Source organism: Phaethon aethereus (genome assembly GCF_964289735.1).
Source record: "Phaethon aethereus genome assembly, chromosome: 2".
NCBI classification, from domain to species: Eukaryota; Metazoa; Chordata; class Aves; order Phaethontiformes; family Phaethontidae; genus Phaethon; species Phaethon aethereus.
Genome location: NC_138582.1, coordinates 57104332 through 57124479, shown reverse-complemented (window position 1 = coordinate 57124479; position 20148 = coordinate 57104332). Strand labels below are relative to the sequence as shown.

Here is a 20148-nt window from a genome sequence, read left to right as displayed (position 1 = left end):
CTGTGTACCTGTCCCCAAGACACCTGCTGGATGTCATTGTACTGTCAAATGACTTATATAAATGACATTGTCTTGTCACACAAATCTCAATGAAAAGATACCTTTTCCATTCTGGAAATAATAGCTAGATAATACCTACGGTTTGAATTCACGTGAAATTAAAACTCCTGAGACAACTCATCTCTGCCGCTTCGGCATACACACACAATTTTGCATGGCTCTAATTTAATGAGAAAGGGAAACAGAAAGCCAGACATTTGTTTCCCCAAGTTTCCTGTACAGTACCATACAATTACAAAAATGGAAAGAGGTCCCCACCGCACATAAAACACACAAAAGGAGCAACTTTTGCCTCCTTGTCACAAGGTTTTCAAACCACAACATACAGAGAACCTGTAGGCACCCTCAAGCCTGTAAAGCCTACATCTTGTTTTTCCTGACGTCTGCTTCGAGTGCAAATGTTGGTGTTTGAGTGCAAATCAGTGCAAATAATGGGAATGTGAATCTTAGTAGCCAAGCAGGCTGGGATATACTCACTTTTTGGAAGATGAGGGGAACTTTTATTCCAGGAACCTTCTTTTGATCATTCTCCAGCAGTATTGTGAGAGAGACTCCAAACAGACCATTTTCTTAAAAATAATAACAGCAAATGTGAAAGAGAGAAAACACAGCCCTGTAAACATCTTCTTAGCTATGCTGAGTGGTGCCCAGGTGGCCACCATGGGGATGACATAGCACAGTACCTCGTCCGCGCACCCTCTCTGCACGGTTCCTCTTCAACTCCACCCCCAGGGCGTCGTAGAAGGCCGTCAGCTCAATCAGGGAGAGGTAGCGAATCTTCTTCATGTCTTCAGGAGAGAGGTCTCCAACCTCTGTCAGTCCAAACCGGCTTTTCCGAACAATGAATTTCTATGGTAGAGACAGGTTACGTCTTTATTTGCACAAAAATTACACAAGGTGAATTTTTATTTTGAAAGAGATGCCCATATGTGACAGGAAGCCATATTAGAGTAGATGGATTACACCAAAGGGCTGAACTACAACCCTGTGTATTGGCCTGGTATGTTGACATAACTTGCATCCATCTGAAACATAAAGTTGAGCTTCTTGCTCATCATGTTCCCTTGCTGTTTGACTGGTAAGCAGTGCTGGAGCAGAAGTCTTAACCTCAGTGCCCTGCCCGTACTCCAGCTGGAACAAATGAACTACATGATACTTCTTAAACTTTTGCCCAGTTGCAGCAGGATGCGACTCTTTGCTCTGTGTCTGCCTCCCCCAGAAAGTCTTTGAATGCTGTTGAAGTAGCTGACACATTTCACCATGGATATGGTTGTATATCAACCAGGGGGAGGAGGGGATGAATCTGTTTCTGCTTTGCATATTGCTATTAGTTTATGAGTAGAGTTATAGTAGAGTTCAAACTAAAGATCTGAGGAAAAGCCCAGAAGCAAAATCACTTAATCCTGATGCCAACCTGCCAATTTACTGGTGCTTTTTATTACTCAAGAAGCATTTAGGCTTAGAAACAGGACTCCCAGCGGTTAAGAAATAATTTGTTCAAATAGGCTTGAACTAAATATTACTTAATAATTTGGGGGCATGTGAAGATGTCCACATATTTCAGAAACTGCAGTGTCATGGACCAGAGCCAGGAATGTTGCATTATGCCATAAGCATTTGTACAAATGTCAGAAAGAGCAAATACCCATCAGTTTTTTACATAATTTTTAGTTATAATAACAAAGTTATAGTAAAAACCGTGCTTTTCAAAGAACTGTGGATCTTCGGTATTGTATGTTTTTTTAATTTAGTTGTAATTTGAACAAGTAATTGTTAGTCAGAAGTATAAATAAATAACATTACAAATCCTCTCCTCTCTTTAGGGAACTGAGTGGAAACCCAGGCTTTAATAATGTTTTGCTTCTGGAGATTTCAACCCAGTCCTCCCTTATATAAACAATTTTGGACTCAATAGGTTTAACCCATCTTTAGATGAAACCAGTCAAACAGATTGAGAAAAAAGCAAACAAAGAATTAAACTTACACCAGATTTCAAAAGTAAGAGAGCACAGAGGACATCCAGATCATGTAGGTTAGGACTTCTGTCCTAAATAACATTGCACATGGTCTTTTAGTAGGGGTTAATCATAATTCGGGGAGAAAGACTGCAGGAGATGGAATAACTAATTTACATGCTGTCTGGGGCACTTTAGGCCAGAATCTTCCCTCTGCAGAGTACAGCAATTCCACTGTTACTCTTATGCTGAGACTTAATAGTGTAACAAAATGTACATGAAAGATAGTCTTCTGAAGACACATAAAATACTAAAGAATATGCATTTTTTTGTCAGTGATGAAAAAAGTCCAGAAGCAGTCAAAGCACAATAAATCATCTTGAAATTAAGAAAAAAATTCACACAGCATGTATATATTTTCTGAGGGGAAAGAGAAAAAACATAGGGAATAACAAAGCCTATTTGCAAGTATGTTTGCCAAGAAAAAATGACAAACACTCCAAAGCCAATTACAAAGGGTAGCTACAATGATTTTCCATGGTAGCTGGTTGACTCCTAGGGTCACTATGATGTGATGCAGTGTTAACACAAGGTTTGGGGCTGGGCCTCTTTCTTCTCTCTTGTGTCACAATTTTCCAATGATTTTTCTTACAAACAGTGTAGTCACAATATGCAGCACTGAAGGAGGCTGTGCTGTCCTGGAATTAGATTACTAGCGGTTTGGCTAAGGATCACGTCTGATATTATGACATGTTATTTCTATGTGGAACTATACAGTGTACTCAGATGGGCCTGAAATGCTTACTGACATTGTTCTCTAGTGTCTTCAACTAGGTCACATTGATCATGGTCCCACATTGGAGAAATTGCATGTATCCCTATCCAGACAGTGATGTTGAGTTGGCTTTTCTGGGAGCTGCCAGGGACGTGCTATTTTATGACATATTATCTCTGTGCAGCTCCGTATATGACATCCATGAAGTTGCTTATATTAGTGTGTCAGACCTGCCCTGGAGAAAGTATGATGTTGTGTGGACTTCAGTCTGGCCCTGTTGGTCCACCTTGAGGAAGGGGGGACAATGCTTCAGAGTGTAGGTGACTAGTTGCTCTGTGTAACAGAGCAAGAGGTGATTTTTTTGCCAGGGCCCATTGCCGTCTGAGCCATTATGGGAAAAACCTAACATCATGAGTGGCAGCATATGAAGTAAGAGAAATGCCAATGTCAACAGCTATGATTGTTGACTTTATTCAGAAAGTCTCTGTCTATGGTGACCTGGCATATTTCTCGTGTACTCTTCCAAACACACAAAATGATGTCCTGCATGCAGAATAGTTTTATCTCCGGCACAATACTGGCCTTTTCTAATACTGAGCAGTTACATATCTACAGTTCCATCATATTCAATGTGGCATCTTCTCTTCCCTCTCTGTCACCAGTTTTCCTGCTCTGTCAACTGGAAAGTGTCAGGGTGGTTGCAGAGGACGATTTGTGTGTGTGTGTTGTAGTGAAGGTTTGCTATTACAAGGAGCAAGGAAGAACCTTCGGTTTGCCAGAAGCATGATGAATGCAGAGATATCCTTAACCCCACCACAGAAAAAACAGACACACTAAAGCACAGGGATTTCACACCACTTGTAATCTATTTGGTGTCTTATCCCTCCTTTCAACAGGGAAGCTTACTTCTGCATCTCAGGTTCTTCTTCCTTGGTGGAGCCTGAGATGGACAAATGGGTAATTCTCAGAGAATTCAGTGTCTGTGTAGATAGCAACAATTTCAGATTAGTTCAGGACCTCAGGACATCATAACATTCAGGAAATGCTTCCAAATAATTTACAGCTATTTCGTACACTTCCCTAAAAAGGTGGTATCTATCTGAAGCACAAAACTAATGCTCCAGTTTTCAGTAATGGAAGTTGTGAGGGCTGATGGAAATAGAAAACCGACTTCCTTGACTTCAAGAAATAGTTCCAGATAATGACACAGCTGCTCAGTGTATGTCTGGTGGCATGATATGATAAAATTTCCTTTAACCATTCATGTAGTATGTCCTGTAGTGTAATTGCACTGAATACTGATTGGAGGCAATCAGTGTTGCTGCAGGTCTAAGGCTTGCTTTCCCCCCTTCATCTGTGAAGCAATTTTAAATCCATGTGTCAACAAAGGCAGAAAATCTGGGACTGAATAAAGCAGGACAGCAGACCAGTAATGAAAATGATTGCTAGTTTTAGTGACAGTAACTGGTCTTTATTTCTATGTGAAAAATGTGTGGATGATGCAATATTTGTGGATTAAGGTACACATACTCATCTGTGATGGGTACAAGTGAAAACCAGGCTTGGACCTAGCTTTGGTGCCTCCCTGGGAATCAGTCACAAGCGGTAGGCAGGCACAGCGGGCGCTCTCGATAAAGCACACATGGCAAAGGACAGCTAATGTATCTTAACGGGCTCCAATGTGCTGGTGATATAAAGCAGGAAATAGCTGCGTTAAAGAAAACAATTGAGGAAATATGTCAAGAACAAACTTACAGGCAAAGCAGAGTCTTCCTTTTTGAACCTCTGGTTTTTTGGCCATTCTTGGGTTTTTGGCAGGACAGTAATGGATTCTGAGAAAGAGACCTCATAGGAGAGCTCTTCTGTTATGGATGGGCTGCCTTTATCTAGTCCGCAGTCTAGACAGCTATTAGCTGAAAATAAGGGAAATTATATATGAATGCAGAATGCATGCTTGCATTTAGTACAGAGACATTAAAAAATTGAACCAAGATGACAAAAATCTTGAGAAATTAATAAAGGAAGTGCTTCAAAGAGGAATTTCAGTGTAAACCACAGCATGTTCCTGTTTTGTCTGGAGGAAATAACCCCTTAGAAATAAAATCCCTATTTTCATTTTAGATTATTTAACTTGTTGCTTTTCGTGAGAAAGATAGTCAAGCTGGAACTTCCTGTTTATCAGGAATTAACGTTTCTGTACTCCATCCTTGTCTACCCAGGCCAGCAAACTGTGGTGGCACTTGTCTAATGAACAATTAAAAATAAAAGTTCCTGACAGAAAAATGCTGTTGACACAGTTTCTCAGGTCACTCTTGACTTATTTACAATCGTAAGACATGCATATATTTTATATGTTCACATACATATATTTATCACAGTTGCTAGTTTAGGTGTGTAGCACCAAAACAGGACGCAATGTACAATCTTCCAGTTCGAAAAACACTGTATCTACTGGAATATCTGACTTATTGCTCTACTCTAAAATTTAGTCACCTCCTGAAATTAGTGGATGCCAGAGGAAAATTTCTGAAATCAGTACAATCAAGTACAAAAATACCCTATTGTCATGGAGTCCAAAGTGTAATAACACGCATGAGTTCCAGTGTTAAATTTCATGACCGAGCTGTCACAACTCAGGACAATTTTTAGGTTTCCCTTAAGGTCCAGCTCCTAGACTCACGCAATTGGAACAGAAACATAATTTTCATTGGAATTGAAATAAAATTTCAGCTCCCAGGACTGCAGAGAAGAGTTTACTAACATGACCCAAGTGCATTCAAAAGCCACAGAAATCAGAAAGTGAATTAAAAAGCATTACGTGTTTTATAAACATATGCATACCCCATAATTTTTGAATCATTGCATTTACAGATAAAGGAACTTAAACGTTTTTTTGCAACACCCTTTGTTTTGCAAATCTGTTATGAAAAACCTAAGTGTGTTATCAAGTGTCTTCTGACTACTGAACTGTGGCCTTAGATGGTACCTAATGGCCATTTTCCATCTCTCTTTCCACCCGTGGACCTGGGACCACAGACTCTCCATGGTACCCCTGGCCATTCGGTTCCCCATCTGCTCTAGTACAACTGCTTGCGGAGCAGAGGTATCAGCAAGAGCAGCTTTTGCAACCAAGGAAAATGCAGCACTATATCCAGAGGTAAACATCTAAGGGACTAGTTTAGAAACTTGGGTATTACTATCCCTTTAGTTAAGCCCTGAACAACAGTGATGGGAAGAGCTTTCAAAATAAAAGATGCATGTTACCGTGGAAGGCTGCTGACAGTTACCCAGACACTGAGTAGAGCAGAGCTATCATTTTCATTAGCGCTGCCAGTCACTGTCAGGGCAAAATGTTTAAGGGATGTCCAAAATAATACCATTAGTAGACCAGGATAATAGGGCAGAACCAGAAAAATGATAAATTTCTAATATTACAGTTTCTGCAGTACTGGGGAAGAAATGTGAAGGCAATATGCATCTTTCTTTTCATGATTTGCAACAAGAAAATACACTACTGACATATTTTGGACAAATTCTCCACCATATTGCTTACAGGTTATTTTTACATTCCCAGCCTTGCAACAATCAGTACTTTTTAGACACTGATGCCTCAAGGGCAGCAGTCTCTGTCTGTACAACACCGGCCTTGAACGGGAAACTTTGGTTCCTGCATGACAATAAGCTGACAACGATTTTAAGGAAATTTATGTAGCATGGCCCCAACATGAAAGAGGGGACTAACTTCTGAACCACAGAAGGATCCTTCTGTCTATCATTTTCTTAGGAGGAAGTGAACACTGGTTACACGTTGGCATACTCACAGCTAACTGATTTCCAAACTGGCTTCTGCCCAGGAAGCTGGATACCATTAGAAGGAACTGGTGACACTGGAACTGTCTCAAATGTGGGCTGATAGGCAAGGAAAAATGATCAGACTGCAGTGAAGGTAAACGTCTATGGACAGAAACTGCTATAGTTCAAGCAACAGCGTATCATTCTCAGCTTACACTCTTTTGCCAAGTTTAAGCAACCTGTTGTGATTCACCAGAGAACATTTTTCATAGCCAAGCCTGAGAATTAATCTTCCCCAGGCTGCACGCATTTGGATCATGTTGAGGTCAGTAATATTGCAGCTCACTGTAGCTAATGAGTCCTGTCCTATATAATGACTGAAATTAGCTAAGTAAATTGCTGTACATAATTGTGCTAAGTGAAAGGTCCTTGTCAAATCGTAATCCATCCTGCTTTTAATCATTTTGGCTACAAATCTTTTTGAGCATTCTCTGACACATGCTTAATATCTGCTGCTCCCAAGCACCTGTCAGAAATCGGGCTGTTCACCAACTTTCGGGATTTGGGCACCAGCAAATTATTAATGGACGGATGTCCTCCCATAGGTTATATACTAACACTTTATCAGTGAACTGCAAAAACAGTTTTAGGGAAAAAAGACCTTTTCTACAGTCAAATTCATTTCTTTCCGCTCCAGAAATCATCTGCACTGTGTGAAAATGAGGGAAGCATGTGTGCCACAGCAGAGAAGGGGCTTTGAAGTCCATGGGGTGTCTTTCAAGCACTGTCACCTTTTCTTGGCAGAGGATTTTTTCACTTGTTATTAGCAGTTTTGGGACTCATCATAAAGACAAATCTGAGTGTTTGTATGTACATGGGACAGTAGCAGCTCATCTGCATGTTCTTGGGTAGAAAAAAAAAAAAAGTCATGAATTTAAAACATGCTCTAAAGGGTACTCAATGAAAATAACTAAAATGCCCCAAACCAGCCTTGTATTTTCTTCTGCTGTCCTTTGCATGCTAGTGGGAGCCCTTCTTTTCCCAAACCTGCTGCCTTGCCTTGCCTTGCCTTGCCTTGCCTCGCCTCTCCTCACCTCACCTCACCCTGCCCCCTGAGCCTGATGGAGCAGCCCCAGCTTTCTGGCTGAACCTGCAGCCGAGAACCCCAATAAGCCCACAATAACAGCTCTTTAAATTGCTCTTTAAATTGCTAAATTGGCTGTTTATCAACAGGTAGAAATGCCTCAGGGCCGAAATTTTGTCTTCCCCATTTGTAGCCAACGCACAGGAGCAGCATTCAGGCTGCTAAAAAATGTCAGATATTTAAAAGGGAGGCAGCTCCTCCAATTGGAAAGCTGAAGTAACATTGCAGTTGTTTTATTCAATCTTATCCTCTGAGCTATTTGGGTAACACAGTCAAATGTGACATGAATAAAATCTCTCCTGAGAGAGTCCATTCAATGGCCTGCAAACTTGATGACAACAAACAGGATTTGAGTCACAGGGACTTCCTTTGCCAGAAGACTGTAAGGACCATTGATTTTTTTAAAAGGAGAACTGTGGGATTCTTTTATGGTAAAATCCCATAACATTTACACAAAAGACTTTAGGACATAAAAAAGCAATATAAATTTCAGGTGGGACTATGGAAGTGAAGGGGATGGTTAAACTTGCCTCAGCAATTTGGGAAAATTAAACATAAAAGTAGTTATTCAGCTGCTTAAGATCCAGATAGAGAAATTAATGGTAAACATTAACAACTGATTCATCTACTTCCACTGCTCAGAATGCCTGACCCCGTGAACAGTATTCAGAGTGGATTTACAGTGAATCAAGTTTATTAAGAAAAAAAATCCTTCCAGCCTTAAACGAGTGGAATCAATAGCGAAGCAGCTGCAGCAGCCAGGTTCGGCTGAGCATGGTGGAGCTGACGGAGGGTGCGGACAGCACAACTCTGCCTCGCACCCAGCAGCGCTTGCAAGAGCCTGCAGGTTGCTCTAGCTTGTGGCAATTGAATAACGTGAACCAGGTACAATATCAGGGGTAGCTAAAAATGTCATATTCTTGGTCTCATTTCCAAGACTCCACAGGGAGAGTGTATAAGGAAGCTAAATCTCTGTTTCTTTTGTGAAAACCTCTTCCAAACAGGATCAACAACCCTTCTCCCCCCCACCTTTTCTTTTAATCAGAGAATAATATGATATAAAGTACGGGAAGACTGGGAGTAAAACCTTTATAATGCGTGAATTTTAAAGATCCAGATTGTTTCTTTAGTAAAAAAGAAAATTAAAAACCTTTGGACGCTCATGTCATAATGAATGTGAAAGGCCAAGAGTCTAATTGTGTCCTCAAATAAATTGGGACAGCCTTATTCATTTGGGTGGGGCTCCAGTGAAGGCAAGACTTCAGATATCCTGATTTCTGACTGAAAGTGATTCATTAGACAGTTCTCATTATCTGATACTAAAAATGAGCCCAGTGTTTACTGGCACAACATACACAGGAATTTCCAATGGGAAGAGGAAACCCGAACAAGGAAAAGATGGTGATGAGGTAGATAGTTCTTTAGTAGCTACTCTCATTGTAGAAGTTTAAAAGCAAATCATTGAAGCAACCAAATTCTATTTTCAGCCCTGAAGCTAAGGGAAATAAAGGCAAAGGAGGATAGTCTTATAACTCTGGTCAGGATACAAGTTGCCCATGCTTTGGATATATTAATATTTCCGAGCACTGTCATCACAAATGCCTTTTCATGCAAATAACTCTGAGTTAGTGATTTTTCTTTAATTAGGACATGATAGTCTCACATATTGCTCAAGTAAAATGCTCCTAAAACTCTTGAAGGAGTTTTAGCTCATCACAATGTACAGCGTTGGCCTGTTAATGAGTAGGATGCTTCATTCCCTCACTCCAATAATAAAATCAATCTTTCCCCTCGCCATTTGTATTCTGATGTTGATTTTTCTAGACTTTGAGTATGAGCAGAGCCAATAGCTTCTGATGGAAGCAGCAGGATACCAGCAGTAAGGAAAATCAGCCACTGTGATTAATAAACAATTTAAATCTCTGTAATGTGGCTGTCAGTTGAGCCTGCTTCATATAGGCCTGTCTGAAGTAGAGTGGAGGTACCTCAGCTGGGACAGGCTGCTCCATCGAGGCGTCACTCTCAGAGGAGTGCTGCATTTTGCCCCCAGGGATCATGGTGTCTTTCTAGGGTGGCCAACAGAGGAAAAAAAAACCACCAAAAAAACCCCAAAAACACAACCAAAAAACCCCAACTGAAAAAGGAAATGTGGTTTCGTTTTCTTTCATTTCAGTCCGCTTGGGCTGTTGAGGGGATACTCCTGGCCTGAGAGGATGGACGTCAAGGCAGGGTGAGGGAAAAGCGCCCTTTGCTCTGTGTTGACCCACAGAGAGACTGGACACTGGGCAGTAATAGCAAAATGTCTAGCAGGCAGGATTTTTTCAGAACAAAGAAACCAGGGCAAATCTGTTTGTTTTGAGTTTTTTTTCCCCCTCTGGATGACAACTATCTATGCCTCTTCAGTGGTCTCCTAAATCTCATCTCAGGTGACCCTAGTGAGCTAATCACCTTTTCTCTCATCATTAGCCACAGAAGAGAGTAATTCATCCTGTGATCCATCCCTCTAGGCTCCTGTAATGCTTAGGTTGTTGGGAAGAAGGTATAAATCCATCGTCCTAATGGGGAGGATTATAGAGTTACGTGAAGCAATTAGAGCTGGTTTGGTATTTGCAACATGCTTATTTCTTCCCTTCCCAACTAAAAAGCAAAACTCCTGCATGCCGTTTCAAGCAGTCTTTTTACCAGCCTCTCTTCAGCAGCTGTGCCGAAAAGATTTGCCCCTCCCTGTCCCCCGTTGCTCTTCTTTTTTTGGCTGGGTTGTTTTTAACGCGGATCACTTTCCCAACCTGATCCATCACAAAGATTCACCGGCAGCTGTAGTGCCATAGCCAAAAAGCCAGCAGAGCTCTAGGGACTGCTTCAGCTGACACCCCTGACAAAGGACTGCTTGGGAAGCCCTCAGGTCAGGGCACAACACGCCCCTGTACTGCCTCTGTCCTTCAGGAGCTGATAATTAGGATGGACTTTCTAAATCCCGTAATAAGCAGCAGAGATAGGAGCGATTGTCAATGGGAATGCCCAAAGGGTTTGGGGAACCTATAGGCTTTCAGAAACACAATCTCTTTTGCAGTCTGTTGGAGGGAGGTGATGGTGTGCTCTGCAGCTGTATTTGTGTATCTGTGTTTAACGCTTAGGTAAGCACCCTGCAGAACTGCATATTTTTGTGGGTAGAAGAATCAGAAGTCTTAATTACTTTTTCAGTCTTATTTTTCAGACTTTCCCAATGCAGAACTAGTAAACGAGCTGAATTTCAGAGGAGGTAAAACAATGATTTGAAGGGCACTGGCTCTGAAGCTCCTGATTCCTTCAGCAAATGAGAGAGGTGTGAAAAATAAGCAGGTCAAACCCAGATCAATAGCATGCCCATCCGAGAGAATGGGTACAGCATTTATTTGGCTGATTGAAATTTATTAGGAAACTTAAGTTTTACTATAATTTAAAAAAATTTTAAACACATTAAGGTTTACAGATACTTGAAATGGGAGGAGTATGCTAATCTAACAAGAAGTACCATCAGCTTTTTTATGTTCATGCAAACATGCCTGATGATTTCTCATGCAAGAAAGTCTGCCCACAGGAAACTATGGGATGCTTCTAGATATATTTGTGGGATATGTGCAAGAGGTTAAAAAGAGCCCAGATACGTAAATTGGAGAGAAAAAAGTTAATTCCCTAACCATTATGTCTTTGTAATTTTAATATAACTATGCAGCTACAATTCTGTTTCCCAATTTTTTTGTTTTAAATTCATCCAGGATGTCAAGCCTTGAGGAGAAGGTAGGACGAATAGCAAAGGACAAAAAAATTTCATAATGAAAAAGAGTTTCTTGGAGTTTTGTGATGGCAGGAACTTTAATATTAATTTCAAAAGTGAGCTTGTGAGCTTATTGGTGACTCCCATTTAAGATATCATGAATGACATGAGTCATGTGTGTTGCTTTGAGTGTTGGACTAAACTCACACAGGCTGACTGCAGTCACCAAAATCAAAACATGTAGGGATAGGAATTAGTGTGTTTAAAGCTATCCTCAGGGAAACGTGGATGAAACCACCAGAGGCAATGCTCATTTCTGAAGCCATGAAACAAATGAACAGTTAATAGATTTTCATTTGCTACATAAGTGAAATGTAACTGCCAGCATGCCAGTTGCAGTCATGCTGGCAGGTGTTTAATTGCTTATGCATATTTGAACCCCAGTAGCTTCATTAGAAAAGCTTTACTTCACCACTGAGACTGCTGAGTAAATAGCAAGTGTCCCCAGAAGCCAGCAAAAATTTGAATAGCTGCCAAGAGTAACTCACCAATTTCCAAAAAATAAGGGAGTAAATGTTAGCCTTGATAGGAGATTGCAGGAGGAAGGCTGGCAACTGGTACAACATTAAATTACAGGTTAGTTGCAAAACTGTGCACCATCTATTTTATTTGGTTTCTTCCTTCCCTCTCAAAATATAGTATATATAGCATTAAAAGTCTGGAGTTAGTGTCAGGAACTGCTACTGGCTGTCTGTACGTTGTCAGCAGGCAAGAGTTCCTGTGTGGTAGAACTTTTGATGAGCTACTTGCAAAATGCATAAAAATCAAACTCAAAAACATTTAGTAGGATGCATTAGCTACTTACAGAAGGGTCACTGGTGCCAAAGATGTCTCGCACATCCCGGACTGTGTGCTTGTTCTTCTTCCTCAGGGTCTGAGTGTAAGTGTTGTACCTCTTCTGTACGGCAGCAGCTTGAGTTCTGGTCAGAGTGGACAGCAGGGCTTGGCCGTCTTCCTCTTCAGCTCCCGAGATCAACGTAGATAAACCTACGTCTTGCAGCCATTCTGCCTCCAGCTCCCCTTCTGCAGAGGAAGATGGTGTGTTACCAGGCCTGGCCCGGGAGGGAGAGGGGGCTGAAGGAAGGGAGGTGGCATGGTGGACCTCTGCCTTAGCTTTTACCTCGAGAAAACTCCACTTCCAATCTTTCTTAGGCCACAAAAGTAAGTTAATTTAGTTTTGTCAACATACTGTCAACTTTCGGTTTGGCAGTCTCTGTACAGGAGAGGCTTAGGAGAAGAACAGAAGAAACATTTTAACCTATGCATTAACACACTCACGTGAAGAAGGCAGTAGAGTGTCTAGCGTGACACAGCAAGTTGCTAGAAACTAACCCCCTCATTCAAGAGCATAAATCCCCTCAGTTACCACTTAAGCCACATTGTACCAGATGAAGCCATTTGGCAGGAGGAAACTAAATTGGTATTCCAATTAAAATAAGCAAAAATACTGAAGTGGTGTATATAATAGAATAATGTGTTTGCACAATAAAGATGGGATTTAAGATGCCGGAGCCAGCTTGTAATCAGATACCTGGTGAAGATGCCACAATGAGAGAAGTATGATGTCCACCTGGTCCAATAGCCTGTCTTGAATAAGTTGATTAAGAGCCAGAGCTGCTCACAAAAGAACAAGGGTCAGGTACAGGTAGGTGTCAAAGAGGTCAGGTAGGGGTAGAAGATGCAGAAATAGCTATCCTTGCGTGCTAGGTATCATCCTGATTTATAATAATGGAAGTCTGGCTAGCACTCTACGTCCTGGCATTTCTTGATGTCTTGATTAGTGACTAATATCTTTTTGAATCCTGTTCAATACCTGCTTCTCAGCTGGTTCAACATGGCAACTGCTTCCACAGTGAGATTATGCACTGTGTGAAAAGTATTTCCTTTCCTGGCTCTATTGGACATGGGGGAAGCTTCTGGCATCTTCTCACCCCTGCAGCCCCCCCACTATCAAAACCTTGCCACACAAACACAACTCAGGGTTTCAGCTTGCTACCTGTTACGTTGAATGGATACCCCCTGTCACTGTAGGACACGGAGAAGCTCCCAATCTACCTTCTCTAAATCATTTAGTAAATTTCACTGTCATTGCCTTTTTATTTGCCTGCTTTTTAAAGTAAACACTCATAGCCTGTTAAAATCTCCCTTCACATAGGAGATTTTGAAGGCTTTCATTTTAGTCCTGTGAACAGTCCTAGCTCCGCAATAGGCTGCTTGAGACAAGACGCTAATTGCATTCCAACTTTGGCTGAAGAAAAGGTATTACAAATAAACATGTCAAACAGGAAATGGATTAATTTGCAAGCATGTTCTGTAAAACAACTAGTCAATGCACTGATTGTTCTTGTCCCAGCACTGGTCTTAATGGCAGGCTGGTATTTCCACTCTCCCTTTATTGCCTCTTCTTGACACCAAAATGCAGGCAGATTGATGGACATCAGTTTGCTGCACTTTGGCAGTTAGATACACAAAAGAGAAAATTAGAAGGCTGGACCACAAGGGCAAGTGAAAGCATCTTACACATGTGCCTTCACTGACTTCGTTGCTAACGGCCTTCTCTCTTTACAAAGCTCTAAAGAAATATCTGCTTCTAAAACGCCTGCTCTATGTTAGATGGGGCATGACCAGCCCTGTAACCCGTGAAACAGCTTGCCTCCATTCTGATACTTACTGTATCCAGAGATAGGGTAGTAGGCTGTTCCTTTCCCTCCTTGAACGGATGGTTCTTCTGCTATCCTCACTCTTCTTTCTAACAAGGTCTCTTTTCATTTCTGTGTGCCACTGTTCTAGCCACATCCATTCATGTTCCAGTTTCTTAATTATATCCATTTTGGCTTTTGTCCTGACATATTCTTTCCAAGAACTTAGTTTTTAATCAAACTTGGCTTTCATGATGCTATGAAAAATAGTAAAGCACACATGAAATTGTGCCTGCTTACTAGCCACCCCTGTGACTTGTTTTCCCTGGCTTTTGCCCTTTTCCTGTTCTAACCACTCACAAACAATAAGAAATAACATCAACAACCAGAGGAGTAAAACTATTAAAGAGAGGGAATTTCTGCATAAAAAACCCTCAAAATTTTATGACACATACGTTTAAATAGCGGCTAAAAGAAAAACACATTGTTTTTATAGTGGTAGCTATAAAAAGGGTCTTGATACTGTGTTTGATTCTGCTCCATCACAAGACAAATAGGTAATTGAGAGGGTTCCCTCTGCTTGGTAATTCACTTTTTTCTCATAGAGATTGCTAGGAAAGAGCAGTGCCTTTCTTTGAATTTCAGCTATATCCTCAAATAACTCAGCATCCCAGCCTTGTAACACCAGGTCTTAAAGCATTTCTGCACATCACTGCCATCTTAAACACATCATGACTTCCTCTTCCCCTACATTTTCATCCCTTGTATCACTTGTTATGATCTTTTATTCTTTCTTGACTGTAGTTACTGTCAACAGAGTAAGTGTGCTCATGTCTCCCATTTGCATATCTGATCTGGCAAAAAACAGCATTATGGTTGTGACAGTATCAGTGGTTCCTGACTGCTCTCACCCTTTGACTTCCTTCTTAACGATTCTTCATCTATTCATCTGAAAGACTTCTCAAAATGGTGACAAATATTTGGTTTTGTTTTGCCCTGAGGGCTTCCACATTGATTTTCAGTGTTTTGAACCTCGGCAAGGAGTGTTATCCTATTAAGAGCTTAACAGAACTCACTATTATTTACAAGATTTATAAACCCAGAATGAACATATTCCTGAAGTTAATAACTAGAACAAGTTATTACTATAAGAACCACTGCCTGGTTATGTGTGGGTGTATGCAATATATATGTGTTTAAAACAATAGTATGAAGGTAAATGAAGTGTGAAGATGTATTTCATTTTACTTTGCAGTCTCATTTTTAATTCAGGACAGAGGGGAAAAAATCAATGCGATGTAATGAGGTGTAATCAGACAAAGAGTAGCATGGAACTGCAACAAAGTTTGCACGTTGTGAAGATTTAGCTCTTCAATGATGAATTTGATGGAAAAGTTTCTGAGAACATGGAAAATGGGCTCCTGTATTGTCTTGTCCTACTAACTTACCCAGCTTGGTAACTCACAGATATGCAACATGCCCCTGAGCATGCAGACAGGTCAGGGACACCCAGTTCATGCTGACAATTGCATGAAGGAGACACCAAGATGTTCACAATCTCCTTCTGGGATCTCCAAGCTAGAGAATGTGATCAGACAGGAATTTTGCCAATAAGGTCAAACTGATTGAGGCAGATCGCTTTTCTGCCTTCCCATAACAATAACCATAAAATGTCAATGTTACACCCCAACCTACTTTCATTTGAGACCACAGCCCAGCACAAAGAAGTGCGGTTTGGATTTCAGCTGTCAGACCTTAACCCTCATAGCAGACCAATTCTTCTGGTGAACGGAGGTCTTCTCCTTTTGCTTCCTGGAGAGCCCTACTGGGAACTAGTGAATGGTAGGTGTTCCCCATGGAGATGGTACATGGTTGGAGCTAGATAATTCTGTGTGGAATACTTATCATGACTGATTATATATTTGATTGCTTTAGTAGTACTTTTTCCTGCTTTTCCCCCATTTTTCTGTAGCAGAATTAATGACATCCCATTGCACGTCAAGGTAAGAAAAATACATCGTCACTTGTGTTAATAATTGTATAGAAAGAACACACCATTGTTTCAAAATCTATCCCTAGATCAGTAGTTACCAGACTAGTGTCCGTGATCTGTGAAAGAGTTGCAGTAGTTATCGGTGGGTCATGACCACAAAAGAAATCCGGTTTCACCCTATAGTAACACCTGGTATTTTGTGTTGCACAATATAACACATTTGTAATTGGAGTCGTAACTGGAAAAAAAATGAGAACTGCTGTTCTAGATGTTATCAAATCATCTAACACAAAGCTGCATTGCAACAAGCTGGACAGGCTGGATCAATGGGCAGAGGTCAGTTGTATGGCGTTTAACAAGGCCAAGTGCTGGGTCCTGCACTTCGGCCACAACAACCCCATGCAACGCTACAGGCTTGGGGAGGAGTGGCTGGAGAGCTGCCCGGCGGAAAAGGACCTGAGGGTCTGGTTGACAGCTGGCTGAACATGAGCCAGCAGTGTGCCCAGGTGGCCAAGAAGGCCAACAGCATCCTGGCCTGTATCAGAACTAGTGTGACCAGCAGGAGTAGGGAAGTGATCGTGCCCCTGTACTTGGCACTGGTGAGGTCACACTTCGAATCCTGTGTTCAGTTTTGGGCCCCTCACTACAAGAAGGATGTTGAGGTGCTTGAGTGTGTCCAGAGAAGGGCAACGAAGCTGGTGAGAGGTCTGGAGCACAAGTCTTATGAGGAGCGGCTGAGATAACTGGGGTTGTTCAGTCTGGAGAAGAGGAGGCTGAGGGGAGACTTTATTGCTCTCTACAACTACTTGAAAGGGGGTTGTGGTGAGGTGGGTGTTGGTCTCTTCTCCCAAGTAACTAGTGATAGAATGAGAGGAAATGGCCTCAAGTTGCGGCAGGGGAGGTTGAGATTGGATATTAGGAAAAATTTCTCCATCGAGAGGGTGGTCAAGCATTAGAACAGGCTGCCCAGGGAGGTGGTGGAGTCACCATCTCTGGAGGTGTTCAGAAAAGGTGTAGGCGTGGCACTTCAGGACATGGTTTAGGTGTTGGGTTGATGGTTGGACTTGACGATCTTAAAGGTCTTTTCCAACCTTAATGATTTTATGATTCTATTCTAAGCTAGTGCAGACTATTACATCTTTATTCCAAATACATTATGAAAAAGGAGAGGAGAAAATGTTAAGGTAACAGAATGAGGTAGTAATACCTTCAGCATAATTTGTATAAGTGATGAATGAATTTTGACAAGCGAGGAGTCTGAATGATGTAGGCATCTATATATTCAGACTTATCTCTAATGTCTCCTTGAATTATATCCGAATTGAGCATTCTCAGAGAAACAGGCAGTTATCAAATTTCTGATAGCACCAAATATCTAAATAAAAACTGCTTCAAGATTTTTATAACTTCTACATTATATCGTACCAAAAGCCAAAAAAATTGAAAATTACAGTATACTACATGAACTTTTTGGTCCTTTGGTTTGGTTTAGTATATTTAATGCTGGAGATGTTTTCATTTAGTGCCTCTCTTTTCTAAATTACACCATATCTGTCCTCCTGAAGCACAAATAAAATCAGTGCAAACAAACTTACTTCAGAAGTCAATTACCACCCCCAGTGAATAAACCACACAGAATTATCGTTTCTTTCCAGTGACATCTCGTATATTCACTGTGATATTCAGAAGTGGAGCTACAATGATCATAGACCCAGCCTAGTACTTTTGCTCATACTGGATGACACACACAAGGAGGGAGATCAGAGCATCACTAAAGAGATGAGGCAAAGTCAAGGTGTGAGGAAGAAGTGGTGTTTGTGTGCTCACCATCAGCAGGTTTGAACTCCAAGAGCGTTGCTTCTTCAGAGCCATCTTCACTGCTCTCCTTGATGCTCTCCACTTCGCACCAGAAGTCCTCCATGGAGGTGCTGTCCATGGAGGCTTGTGAGTTGGAGCGACTGAATGCAGGAGGAGGTGCTGATTCATTGGAAAGCATCCTATTAATTCTTCGACAACGAGGGAGAGACTTTCTGAAAAGAGATAACAATGAAAATAAAAATATCTTCCTATCATGCTAACTTGTACCATGAAGACAGAACATGCAACTAGGGCTTCACCTGTGACTGTACCAGGGAGGCAGGGAACAAGATGTTGGAGGCAAAGTGCACAGTTCTGATGGTCTTCATGATCTCTGTTGCTCATAACAGTTATGGCTGGAAATTTATTTTACATCTAATAATTGATCTCTTTAATGTTCTTTAGTGTTTTACACTGTAAAGGGGGACTCAGGAGATGCAATTTCTATTTCTAACACTGTTACACGTCTAATGAGACACTGGAAAAGTATTTTAACTTCTTTGTGCCTCAGTTTCTATTCCTTCTTGTTTTACTTACTGGTTAAAATGCTTCAGTGCAAACTTGTTTGGGGAAAAATAATCAGATTTGGGAACCCAGAAATATTTTACAAACTCATCTTGGCTCCACTGACTGTGCATATTATAAAGAAAAAAATAAAACCTTGAAATATTTTAATTCATAAGAATAATTACCTTTTATTTGTAAATCCTTTAAAAAGATTTCAGTTTTTCTTAAATTAAAATCAGTGAAATCTTAACAAAATGTGTCTTTGAAATTAAATAATACATTTTAGGCCAAACAGAAAGTTTTCATCACAGGTTCAAAGAAAATTATGATTCACTAAAAATCAAATTTTAAGTTACGATTCACTACAGTGATTGAATCAAAACAAAGAAGTTTGTTCCTTACTCCTTTGTTCTTGCCTTTTCCCTCTGTAAATTCTCGCAGCTGAAGACAGTTATACAAGTTCCTTCAAAATCTTATAAAATACCCAACACGATAGTGTTGTCTAACTTCGCTCTTTCGCGTTATTATGGCTGCAACACTGTAAGCAGATTTGGTAAGTGTAGTTACAGTAGTTCCAGTGATCAGTAGTAATAACCACAATAATATTTGTACAAAGGAGTCAGGAGGTAACACAATTATGGCAGAGAGCTGGACTACAGGAATTAATGGAAAATTCTGTCACAAGGTCTTCTGGCCTTCACTTATCTGAATTAATTCAAATGCAGTTTCCCTTTCTCTTCCTTTTCTTTATGGCATCAATCCTGCCAACAGGCCTTTGTTCAAAACCACAGGCATCACTTTTACTCCACTGAAAGAAAAAAAATACTTCCTTTTCAGTATTTCCCTCCTTGTCAACGTTTTCGTAATGGATGTATAAACAGCATATTATTTAACGGAGCCGACTGGACACGCTCTTCCCCCGTCGCGCCGCTGCCTCTGCTGCACCTCCCCTGCTCAGCGACGGCCCGGCTGTTCCCTGAGGCTCCTGGAGCCTCCCGCTTCGTCTGGGCGGTCCCGGGCAATTCCTTCTGGGGAAGGTCTGAGCCCAAGCTTGGGGAGTCCCAGTGGAAACAGTGGAGCTGTGGGCATTATCAGTGCTTCAAAAAGGCAAAGCTCAGGCCTTTGCCTCTTTTTGAACACAGGGAGGTGTAATACGGATGATTCGGCTGCCAAACCTGCCCACGTGCTCTTGGTCAGCTGCCGGGAAGCAAAGCTTTCCGATGGGTGACAGTATTTCAGCAGAAGTAAATGCACTACGGTGCTCTGGAGACACGGGTCCTACAGGAAGGGAAGTGTTATCTTCAGTGTTTCTATCCCGTTTTTCCTCATAAACAGCGAATGATTGTTTGCTTTTAAACATAGCACTGAAACTGTTATGGTTTGAATTAGAACAAGCCACAGTCACCAAATCTGAGAAGAATTTGTGACACAAGTGTGGTTAAAGCTATTTGAGTGTTCTCCAAGTAACTTTCCCTCTGGGGAGACGCGAGCGTTTCAGTCTGCTTTTCTTCGCAAAGCCTCAGGTGACTGAGGTACCTGACAATCATAACTACTAGAATTATGTATCTGCAAGCGGCAGCCTCTGTTTCTTTTAGGGGTTCACCTCTCTCTC

At 41.2% G+C, this 20148-nt stretch overlaps 1 protein-coding gene across 1 annotated transcript in view; it reads right to left on the bottom strand.

Annotated features, from left to right (window-relative positions):
* The window catches only part of ARHGAP28 (Rho GTPase activating protein 28), a gene marked incomplete at both ends in the record, with an annotated part of 72502 nt that overhangs the window by 13304 nt on the left and 39050 nt on the right, over nt 1–20148 (bottom strand). Inside the window, 6 exons of the mRNA XM_081996893.1 lie at nt 538–629; nt 744–909; nt 4546–4703; nt 6612–6699; nt 12346–12563; nt 18000–18202. Of these exons, the coding sequence (XP_081853019.1) occupies nt 538–629; nt 744–909; nt 4546–4703; nt 6612–6699; nt 12346–12563; nt 18000–18202 (925 nt within the window). The remainder of the gene's footprint in view (nt 1–537; nt 630–743; nt 910–4545; nt 4704–6611; nt 6700–12345; nt 12564–17999; nt 18203–20148) is intronic.